Source organism: Schistocerca piceifrons, unplaced genomic scaffold, assembly GCF_021461385.2.
Source record: "Schistocerca piceifrons isolate TAMUIC-IGC-003096 unplaced genomic scaffold, iqSchPice1.1 HiC_scaffold_866, whole genome shotgun sequence".
NCBI classification, from domain to species: Eukaryota; Metazoa; Arthropoda; class Insecta; order Orthoptera; family Acrididae; genus Schistocerca; species Schistocerca piceifrons.
Window position 1 is genome coordinate 270,173 of NW_025729131.1, and position 12,458 is coordinate 282,630.

At 44.7% G+C, this 12,458-nt stretch overlaps 1 protein-coding gene across 1 annotated transcript in view; it reads right to left on the reverse strand.

Moving 5' to 3' along the window:
- LOC124771027 (L-dopachrome tautomerase yellow-f2-like) overlaps positions 1-12,458 on the reverse strand; it is a 128,875-nt gene that overhangs the window by 43,825 nt on the left and 72,592 nt on the right. Inside the window, exon 2 of the mRNA XM_047249268.1 lies at positions 7,796-8,111. Coding sequence (XP_047105224.1) covers positions 7,796-8,111 — 316 coding nt within the window. The remainder of the gene's footprint in view (positions 1-7,795; positions 8,112-12,458) is intronic.

The following is a 12,458-nucleotide window of genomic DNA, read 5'->3' on the forward strand; positions in this document are numbered from 1 at the left end:
ATTTTATATGCTAGCTACATTTGTTATGCAACATTTTATGGTCCAAATTTGATCAGATGTAAACTGGAGGGTGACTACATTTCTTATTGCAAGGTTTTCAAAATATGTGCTGTGTTTTACTTAATTTAGAATTATCAACAAATATGAGCTGTAGGAAAAGAGAACCAGTTCATTATCAAACTCTGTTATCAGAATTCAGATGCCAAAGAATCTAACTTTTTTTCGAATAATTCCCTCAGAATGGAAATATTGCATCTCGAAGAGCAAATGTGAATCCCAAAACAGTAGTTCCTTAAGTTTTTACGCGAGAAGTAAACTTTTACATAGAAAATAACTACAGAGACGGTTGTACCGTTGCTTCATCCACATAAAACTATTTTGAACCACATCAGATGACTTGAAGTTTCTATCCTCCTGTATCATACGATGCAGTTGCGCGGAGAAACTTACACTCCGTTTCGCTCTGGGCCATACGCTGAGAACTGTATTGATGTTACATCGCTGTCGTCCCAGTGTGAACCAGTTACGGTAACTACGATGTAAATGCTTGGAAAAATACCAATAATTTTCATAAACATTATACAGCTGTTACTAAGAAATGTGAACTCTAAGTAGCATCAAAATTGTGGGAAATTAGGCGTGTTTCTTGCTGAACATCTTGATTTATATTAATCACATTAGTTCTGGCGCTGAGCTTTTTGTATTACAATTTTTTGTGAAGATCAGTTAAATACATTTTTATGTACAGGCCCCACACTTGGAATCTGTGCACTGAAGAACTGACTTACTTAGACGCTTGAAACCGTAGGTACACAAAAACAACATATCTATCTTAAAAGCTGACTACAATCATGTCGTTTCAACCACAAGTTTTTATTATAGAAATATTTACATCTGGTAATCCAAACTAAGGTTACTCTTTGTAATTAATCAGTATGTAGTTTCCTTCATGTTGATAGCACGGTTAATGTTTGTAGTCCACTTTCCTCCAAATAGTGCCTTTAGTTCAAATAGGTATTTTGTGCATAGAATAAACATACCACGAAATTTAACTCTCGAGAAATTCAGTTCAAAGTTATGTTTGACCTATGACTGACCTTTGTTGTCTCTAATATATTCCAGTTGCCCAATTTTCATGGTTTACATGTTCCTCATCTTATCTATTTCTTGTTTCTCCTCGTGATTCTGGCATCTTCATTTGCCTCAAGGACTCACTTCTCAGCTTCGGTCACTCTCAACTGGTAAGAATGATTATCTTATATTAAGCGCAGAATATATTCCTGGCAATTGTAGAACTTCACGCCTCCTAACTGCCCCACATTAAAATGAATTACAGGCATATAACTCTGACAATAGGAACTCGAACTACAGGAAAGTCTGTAAGAGAAACAACGCTCGAAAGCCAAATATATACAAGGCAAACATAAGAACATCGCAAAGCGTATCTTCTAATAGTAGTGTTAGCTTGCAAAAGAACTGTATAGTATACGCTTCTCGAGCAAGAATCTAATGATGACATTGAAGTGTGAAAGCAGCTGAAACAAGGTCTTTAAATTCATTTTTAAAAAACTTCCTCGTGTCCATTTCAATAATTTTAACCACCATTTCGTTCAAAAAGCTCTAAATATCAATTTAAGATGAAAAATAAAATATCGATTTTTTTGAAGTTACCAAGGGGGAAGGAACACAGGGTGACGAATGAAAATATTGCTCAAATTTAGGGCTTTTTTTTTTCCTCCGTAGTGGAATGTAGTTGACAAATGGGGTTTGATGCAATGAGTAAAGCATAAGTTGAACTTTCTATTGGTATTTTTATTGAAAAATATTAATATCTTCACTGTGTAATTAGGAGTTTCCCATCGCAGCTCTGAAATGAGTAGATCGACGGTTGTCGCTATAACGTGAAATTAACATATCACCCTGATACTTACAGATGCAATTTTAATTCATCGTAGGACTTTGCAAACAAAAAAACGAAAAAAACGAAATTATAGAAATTTCAGTATGAGCATAGAAAATCGGCTGCGGTGAACTGAAGAGAATTGTCTGCTTTAATAGAGACCAAAAATGATTAAAATCGGATGAAAACTGTAGCGAGGGCAATGACAAACATTCCGGAAAACGTGATTTTGATAAAAACGCGTTCACAGTTTGACCTGGATTTATCATATAAAATGGGACAAAACTTGAAGCTCATGGGATATTATCGATGCCTGATCCATGATAACTATCGCCCCTACTAGTGAATGGCCGCTTTCTGCTCCTTTGACCTGACAAGCCCTCATTTTCGTCCTCAAGGCGCCTTTCGTCACTGAGATCATCGCCACTGGCGTCTCTATCTTCATAGAATCGGCGCATTTCATTGCCGATTTTGATCTGAAGGGCATTTGCCACGTGAATTAAGGCAGTATGGTCCACACTGAATAGACATTCGGCCAAAATTGAAACAATGTTGACAGTTTTGCTTCGGCTGGATGTTATGTTTGGAGCGTATGTCTAAATGAGACCACTGAAACTTTAGTTCACATTTTGCGTAAAACTGCCAAAACAACGCTCCATCAAATCAGGTTTACTCAGATCGGTATAAATAGGGGTGATAGCATCGACAACGACTTGTAGCAATGGCGTTTTGTGTTTATAACTTACCAGTTCACCGGTTGCTTTAGCGCGCTGCCAGATGCACGAGGATTGCTCGCAAGCAGGACAGAAGGAATGTTGACGAATATAATCCGATAAATTTTTGTGAAGTAGTGTGTCATATTCTCAGCAGAGTCGAAATTATCACGAATATTTTCCATAATACTGAGCGTCTACCAGGGGCCGTGCAATCTCGGCTTCAAACGCTCATAGAATTGTTACTTTTTGAAATCCTCTCATAATATTTTGGGGAATACTTCCTCAATGTATGCATGGTGATCCATTGATCGTGACCAGGCCAAATATCTCACGAAATAAGCGTCAAACGTAAAAACTACAAAGAACGAAACTTGTCTAGCTTGAAGGGGGAAACCAGATGGCGCTGTGGTTGGCCCGCTAGATGGCGCTGCCACAGGCCAAACGTATATCAGCTGCATTTATTTAAATAGGAACCCCCATTTTTTATTACATATTCGTGTAGTACGTAAAGAAATATGAATGTTTTAGTTGGACCACTTTTTTCGCTTTGTGATAGATGGCGCTGTAATAGTCACAATCATATGGCTCACGAATGTCGACGAACAATTGGTAACAGGTAGGGTTTTAAATTAAAATTATTTCGGTTGTTCCAATGTGATGCATGTAACTTTGTCAACTTATCAATTCTGAGAACGCATGCTGTTACAGCGTGATTGCCTGTAAATATCACATTAATGCAATAAATGCTCAAAATGATGTCTATCAGCCTCAGTTGCATTTGGCAATACGTGTAACGACATTCCTCTCAACAGCGAGTAGTTCGCCTTCCGTAATGGTCGCACATGCATTGACAATGCGCTGACGCATGTTGTCAGGCGTTGTCGGTGGATCACGATGGCAAATATCCTTTAACGTTCCCCACAGATCCGGTGAACGTGCGGGCCATGGTATTGTGTTTCGACGACCGATCCACCTGTCATGAAATGGCTATTCAATACCACTTCAACATCACGTGAGCTACATGCCGGACATCCATTATGTTGGAAGTACATCGCTATTCTGTCATGCAGTGAAATATCTTGTAGTAACTTCGGTAGAACATTACGTAGGAAATCAGCATACATTGCACCATTTAGATTGCCATCGATAAAATGGGGTCCAATTATCCTTCCTTCCACAATGCCGCACCATACATTATCCCGCCAAGGTCGCTGATGTTGCACTTGTCGCAGCCATCGTGGATTTTCGGTTGCGCAATAGTGCATATTATGCCTGTTTACGTTACCGCTGTTGGTGAATGACGCTTCGTCGCTAAGTAGAACGCGTGCAAAAAATCTGTCATGGTCCCGTAATTTCTCTTGTGCCCAGTGGCAAAACAATACACGGCGTTCTAAGTCGTCGCCATGCAATTCCTGGTGCATAGAAATATGGTACGGATGCAATCGATGTTGATGTAGCATTCTCAACACCGACGTTTGTGAGATTCGCGATTCTCGCGCAATTTGTCTGCTACTGATGTGCGGATTAGCCGCGACAGCAGCTAAAACACCTACATGGGCATCATCATTTGTTGCAGGTCGTGTTTGACGTTTCGCATGTGGCTGAACACTTCCTGTTTCCTTAAATAACGTAACTATCCGACGAACGGTCCGGACACTCGAATGATGGCGTCCAGGATATCGAGCAGCATACATAGCACACGCCCGTTGGGCATTTTGATCACTACACGATATCGACCTTGCTGCGATTGGTAAACGGTCCATTTTAACACGCGTAATGCATCACGAAGCAACTACCGTCCGAACTGGCGGAATGTTACGTGATACCATGTACTTATACGTTTGTGACTATTACAGCGCCATGTATCACAAAGCGAAAAAAAGTGGTCCAACTAAAACATTCACATTTCTTTACGTACTACACGCATATGTAATAAAAAATGGGGGTCCCTATTTAAAAAAACGCAGTTGATATCCGTTTGACCAATGGCAGCGCCATCTAGCGGGCCAACCATAGCACCATCTGGTTTCCCCCTTCAAGTTAGACGAGTTTCGTTCTTTGTAGTTTTCTCGTTTGATGCTTATTTCGAGAGATATTTGGCCTGGTCACTATCAATGGACCACCCTGTATACATTCGACTTACGTAATAAAACATTTTCGTGAAGTTTCGACCGTCACCACGTCGATCCGCCTTTAATCGTGTCAGTTGTGTTCCTGTGGTCTCTACCAATGCGGGTTGCTTCTGCGTCATATCGCGAGTAGCATCGCATATCGTTTCACCCTTGACCATCGTCTCTCCTGGACTGCCATCTCCAGACAATCCAAGCCAAGGGACGCTCCCGACTCCGTCTCCTCAAGCTCTTTTCTGGCCGCACGTGGGGTCTGGACCCCTCCACCATCCTCCACACCTATAAATCCCTTATCCGCCCTATTCTGTGCTACGCTCATCCCGCCTGGATCTCCGCCCCTCCTACCTCTTTTCAAATCCCTTCAAATCCTAGAACGCCAAGCGCTCCGCCTCACCTATCCCACGCGGATCCTCTATGACCTTATTCCGTTCCCGCACCTCCTTCTTTTCCTCGAACGGATACGGATCCTCTACACCTCCTGCAAACTTAATCCCCATCACCCGCTTGTCTCTCCCATCCTCTCCCAACCCCGTCCGCTGCCGCGCCTTCATTCCCACATCCCACCTGCTCTCCATCTCTCCACTCTCCATACCCTCGCCCAAGGTGGCTTCCAGCAACTCCCCCTCCCTGATGATGCCCTCATCCCCCCCCCCATCTATCCCTCCTCCCAACTTTGATCCTCCTCTTCTCCACCCTGTGTTTTTCTCCTGAGGGCACCCTCTCTCCTTTCTCTCCCTTCCTCCCTCCCTCCTCCCCTGGGCTTCCCCAACCCCCCCTACCTTCTCTCCTCCCCCTCCCTTCTCCACTGCCACTGGCATCTACACACTCCCCTCTCCCTCCTCCCCCCTCCCACCTCCCCCTTCTTTCCCTATTTGGCAGGTCCCCGGACACGTATAGTGAACTTTGGCGCGCCGGAGATCATCGCCTAGTGTTTGTATGTGTGTGTGTGTGTGTGTGTGTGTCGTCGTATTCGTGTTCAAGTGTTCCAGTGTTACTCGTTTGTGCTCCAACGTTCGCGTGTGCCATCTGTCCTCACTGTGCGTGCCCACATGTCTGAACATTTTTATTTTGGACTCTGCGCCCGTAAACGGCTCCGTGTGTTTTACTTTTGTATGTCTACGTTTGTATGTCGACCCTGTCTGTTCCGTGCTTGTCTTCTTTTGTCTCATTAGTTTTCTCTGTGGCCTAAAAGTGGCGTAATGTGCCGCTGCTGGCCTTCCTGTATCAGGTGTGAAATTACCAATAAAGAAAAAAAAACGCGAAACTTCCTGGCAGATTAAAACTGTTTGCCGGACCGAGACTCGAACTCGGGACCTTTGCCTCTCGCGGGCAAGTGCTCTGGCAACTGAGCTACCCAAGCACGACTCACGCCCCGTCCTCACAGCTTTACTTCTGCCAGTACTTCGCCTCCTACGTTCCAAACCTTACAGAAGCTGTGAGGACGGGGCGTGAGTCGTGCTTAGGTAGCTCAGTTGGTATAGCATTTGCCTGCGAAAGGCAAAGGTCCCGAGTTCGAGTCTCGGTCCGGCACACAGTTTTAATCTGCCAGGAAATTTCATATCAGCGAGCACTCCGCTGGTGAGTGAAAATCTCATTCTAAAGAAAAAAAAAAGCGTATCGTATTGCCTCAGTGAGAACCGCACCAAAGAGTTTTCGAAAGACATAAGAAAGTACGAGGGGGGACCCAAAAGAAACCGGATTCCGAGGGCGCTGCCACTCGTAAACGTAGTGCAGAGTTCTCACGCTAGATGGTGTTAGTAGAGACCTTCATGAAACAGCTGTGCAGATGGCGTCAGTGTAGAGCTGAACGTGGAAGTGTGGTATTGTGTTTCTCTGACTGTTGGCGGGTTATCTCTGTGATGTCGTTATGGCAATTTTAAAAGAACAAAGAGTGGGTGTGAAATTTGTTTCCTGCTTAAAAAAACTGCAACGGAGACACACCAAATGCTTCAGGAAGCTTCCAGAAGGACTCAATGAGCCGCACACAGGTTTTCGAGTGGTTTGGGTGCTTTAAACGTGGTGAGATGTGTGTTGAAGACCAAGCTCGTTCTCGACGCCCTTCAACATTGCGAAATGAGGAAAACATTGAAAAGGTCCGCCAAAAGATCGACCAAATTTCAGCAGAGACAGGAATCGGTTGGAGTTCGTGCCAGCGGATTTTGAGTTAGGATTTGCACATGAGACGTGTTGGTGCTAAATTTGTTCCGCGCCTTCTCACACAGGAGCAAAAAACCATCCGCATGAATGTGTGTCAGGACTTGAAAACAGAGATTGCGCGTGATCCAAACTTCTTGAACAAAGTCATTACAGGGGATGAGAGTTGGTGTTACGGGTATGACCCAGAAACCAAGCAAGCGTCAAGCCAGTGGAGGACTCCCAACTCTCCCAGACCAAAAAAAAGCAAGGCAAGTGAGGTCAAATGTGAAGACGATGATCATTGTCTTTTTTGATGTTCGTGGAATTGTGCATCGGGAATTCGTACCCCCTGGCCAGACTGTTAACCAGCACTTTTACTTGGATGTTTTAAGGCGTCGGCGAGAGGATGTGAGGAGGAAACGCCCGGAACTTTGGCGATCAGGTGACTGGTTTCTGCATCACGACAACGCTCCAGCACACACGGCCTTACGAGTGACCCACTATTTGGCATCTCAGAGGTGGTCTGTCGTTCCCCACGCTCCGTATTCGCCGGACCTAGCCGCGTGTGACTTTTTCCTATTTCCACGAATGAAAAAAACGCTAAAAGGGGAGCGTTATGACGATGTGGAGGTGGTAAAAACAGCTTCGCAAAGGGCGCTGGACAATATCAAAGAGTTCCAAACATGCTTCCAACAGTGGGAAAATACTTGACAAGTGCATCGCATGTAATGGAGAGTATTTTGAATGTGATTGAAGTAATTTTGTAAAAAGGTTCATCAATAAATTTCTTATGACAACAATCCGATTTCTTTTGGGTCCCCTCTCGTATAACCGTGCAATAACGTGTTTCAGTTAAGACATCGACAGCAGTAAAACCCTGTAGGTGAGTGGGGGGCAGCGGAGGTGCCACTCACTGTGTACGGTGACGTATCCCAGCGTGGCGGGCACGCCGGCCTTGCGGCGCGGCACGGTCAGGAAGAGGCGGTCGCGCCACACCTCGAGGCCGTGCGGCAGGTTGGTGTGCGGCGTGTAGCCGGCCCGCAAGGCGTCGGCGGCGGCCGGCTGCTCGGGCCACGTCCAGCTGACCGCCTGCCACGAGAACGCCTTGCGCACGCCCTTGGTGGACGAGGCCCGCGCCTGCGGCGTCACCGTCGCCAGCAGCACCGCCGCCGACGTCAGCAGCGTCGCCGCCGTCGTCAGCAGCGCCGACGTCGTCATGGCGCTCCGCGTCTGCGCCCAAACGTCCACGTCAGTACCTTTGTTAAAAGTCCTGGGAACACACTGCATCTCAGGAAGCTGCTACGGATGCGAGGAAAGCTTCACTGCAAATACGAACGTAGCCAAAGCCTCGTGGGCAAACAAAAATTTAACGAAGCCAAACTTAGCGTAACGAGAGTACCACGAAGAGTTATGCTCTACCAAAACTATAGTTCGGTATTGTTGGTAAATTATGAGGTGCATTCAAGTTCTAAGGCCTCCGATTTTTTCTCTAATTTACTACTCACCCGAAATCGATGAAACTGGCGTTACTTCTCGACGTAATCGCCCTGCAGACGTACACATTTTTCACAACGCTGACGCCATGATTCCATGGCAGCAGCGAAGGCTTCTTTAGGAGTCTGTTTTGACCACTGGAAAATCGCTGAGTCAATAGCAGCACGGCTGGTGAATGTGCGGCCACGGAGAGTGTCTTTCATTGTTGGAAAAAGCCAAAAGTCACTAGGAGCCAGGTCAGGTGAGTAGGGAGCATGAGGAATCACTTGAAAGTTGTTATCACGAAGTAACTGTTGCGTAACGTTAGCTCGATGTGCGGGTGCGTTGTCTTGGTGAAACAGCACACGCGCAGTCCTTCCCGGACGATTTTGTTGCAGTGCAGGAAGGAATTTATTCTTCAAAACATTTTCGTAGGATGCACCTGTTACCGTAGTGCCCTTTGGAACGCAATGGGTAAGGATTACGCCCTGGCTGTCCCAGAAAATGGACACCATCATTTTTTCAGCACTGGCGGTTACCCGAAATTTTTTTGGTGGCGGTGAATCTGTGTGCTTCCATTGAGCTGACTGGCGCTTTGTTTCTGGATTGAAAAATGGCATCCACGTCTCATCCATTGTCACAACCGACGAAAAGAAAGTCCCATTCATGCTGTCGTTGCGCGTCAACATTGCTTGGCAACATGCCACACGGGCAGCCATGTGGTCGTCCGTCAGCATTCGTGGCACCCACCTGGATGACACTTTTCGCATTTTCAGGTCGTCTTGCAGGATTGTGTGCACAGAACCCACAGGAATGCCAACTCTGGAGGCGATCTGTTCAACAGTCATTCGGCGATCCCCCAATACAATTCTCTCCACTTTCTCGATCATGTCGTAAGACCGGCTTGTGCGAGTCCGAGGTTGTTTCGGTTTGTTGTCGCACGATGTTCTGCCTTCATTAAACTGCCGCACCCACGAACGCACTTTCGACACATCCATAACTCCATCACCACATGTCTCCTTCAACTGTCGATGAATTTCAATTGGTTTCACACCAGTAAGGTAGTATCGACATATGATACCACAGGATTAGTAGGGATAGAAACATATCACATTCTGAAGGACGACAGTTCAAACCCATATCCGGCCATACTGATTTAGGATTTCTGTGATTTCCCTAAATTGTTTCAGGCAAGCGCCAGGATGGTTCCCTAATACGATGGGACCAATGACCTCGCTCTTTGGTCTCTACACCCAAATTAACCAAGCAACCAAAGAATTATAAATGAATGTGGAAGAGATAAAATGGGAGCCGACGACATCTTTCTTTTCTTTTGTTTGTTTGGCACATAGTTAGAACCACACATCATTCACTGTTAGTCCACTCTGTATTTTATATCCTTACAGAAAGTATGTTGCATTTTATATGAAGTAAAAATTAAGCGATGGCGTAACTCATGAGCTTTTATACAACCAAAGGAGTTACTTTTGATGCAAGGACAGTCTACAAATAAAATCATAAATATATGCCTATATAACTTTTCTTGTCAATTTGTACTCAGAACGTTCTTAATCATTATCAAATGCAAAGGGTTTTCTGTTATTACTGATAAATGCGAAAATTGTTCATGACTAACAGAAAAATGTTTTGTGTAAGTTCGACAAGGTGTTCAAGTTAGATTTGATAAATTTTTGCTTTGCGGTCTTTTTTTAAAATTTTGTTCAGAAAAATTGGTTAGTGCAGTTTTCCCAGGTTCGAGCACGGACTATCTGTTTTAGTGTATGTGGTAACTGGCGTTGGTTTTTTAAAAATATATCCGAACATAAAGTGCTCCCCATATTTTCAGGTTTTTTTGGAGTACAAAGACAGAATTACTTCAATTAAAGATCTTTGCAGCCGGCCGCAGTGGCCGAGCGGTTATAGGCGCTTCAGTCCGGAACTGGGCGACTGCTACGGTCGCAGTTTCGAATCCTGTCTCGGGCATGGATGTGTGTGATGTCCTTAGGGTGGTTAGTTTTAAGTAGTTCTAAGTTCTAGGGGACTGATGACCTCAGATGTTAAGTCGCATAGTGCTCAGAGCCATTTGAACCATTTTGAAAGATCTTGGCCTCCCTGTTAGAAGAAATTGTAGCCTTTTTGTTTGACTCAAAGTTGTCGCCTGGACTTTAGAAGGGACGCGAGCACGCACTGCGTACATTAGTTCTTCTCAAATCTCGCAGAAACCATTTCCCGTACTTAACACGGACGTCTTCAAAAATGGTTGAAATGGCTCTGAGCACTATGGCACTTAACTGCTGAGGTCATCAGTCCCCTAGAACTTAGAACTACTTAAACCTAACCAACCCAAGGACATCACACACATCCATGCCCGAAGCAGGATTCGAGCCTGCGACCGTAGGGGTCGCGCGGTTCCAGACTATAGCGCCTAGAACCGCTCGACCGCACCGGCCGGCAACGGACGGCTTCCTCTGAAGGAACAGATACGAATAAACTCCTGGAAAGGGGAAACGTATTAGCTACAAAGTAAAGTTTGCATCAGCTGTTGCGCTGCAATAGTCGACTTCCGGAATGTTTTATCAGACATCCGTTGGTTGAATCGCACTCTGATTCTGCTTACGTCGCAACCGTATCAGTTTCCTCCTCAGTATCGTTTTGTAACAGCGTACTATTGCGCGTGTGTGTCGGTTTACTGGTCGTGCTGCAACAGCGCAAGACAAGGTCTGTTGATTCGACTACATTAAGTAAGTAAAAACGTGATTTGATACGCTGATCCACCTGAAGACGAGGACATAAGCCGCCTAAAGGCGTCATGTGGATAAATGAAAAGTGAAACAGGTAACAGTTTCAACTTATCTTCTATGTCATAAACAGACGCAGTTCCCAAACTCGATCCACCAAGGACGGCGTAAGTGCATTCGTTACCACTGGGTGAAATTTATTGCAGAACTCATGAAATTTCCCTGCTCTCTCGTACCTGTTTCATGAAATGTCGAGTCTTCAACCGATTTTGTTTGGCTCTACTTTCGTTTGTAGGTGGTCAGTATTTCAGCTGGCTAGTTGTGGTACCTTTTGACGCCTCTCTGGCATCTGTCGATGTCCACCGTTTTCGTCTTGATCGTTGTTTCATCCCTCTCGTTCTACACAGATGCCTAGTTAATTGCCAACCGTACAACTGTTCCCCTATTAGCTCAGTGGATTTAAACTACATAAATTTACACGAAAATTTGGAAAAGATGAAACATATATGTGGGTTTTTAGACACATTTAAAAAGATGGAAAGATGGTCGATTTATAAAAGCGTTCACTTCTTCTCCGTTTTTAAATTTAAAAAGTTATTATAAAAATAAAACGTATAATGCAGTAACGAAGGTCATCTTCAAAGGAAGCACCGTATATTCACGGGAAATTTGAGGACTTGCTATGGAAATGTTTTACGAGAGGGAAAAATGAGCTACAGTTGGGTCGTAGCATGGGAGTATAAGCAGAGGGATTCAGTGAGTTTTAAATGAAGAGACAGCCAGTCTGCTCCCTGCCGCCGTTGGATAAGCAGCTGCCAGCAGCAAGTCGTATACTCTTAGCTCACTTATTTGTTACATAGTTTAATTCTTAATTTATTTGAGTGTTTTTGGTACTTGCATTGTTTAATTCATAAATTTCTGGCGTATTATAGTATTTGAGAGTTGTAGAATCGCGTTTTAGTATCTGAATAGTGTAACATCGCGTAGTCTCCTTCCGCCGCCGAGCAGTGTGTCAGCAGCATTACTGCATTTACTAGGCAATCCTGTATTTTAATAACCGTTTAACTTTTGTGTCGAATTGTTTGTGCTCTCTGTAGATTAGTTCAAATGGTTCAAATGGCTCTGAGCACTATGGGACTTAACTGCTGAGGTCATCAGTCCCCTAGAACTTAGAACTACTTAAACCCAACTAACCTAAGGACATCACACACATCCATGCCCGAGGTGGGATTCGAACCTGCGACCGTAGCGGTCGCGCGGTTCCAGACTGAAGCGCCTAGAACCGCTCGGCCACACTGGCTGGCTGTAGATTAGATCAGACGTTCTTTGCACAACAGTTTTTAGCATGGATAGGGACTGCAACTGC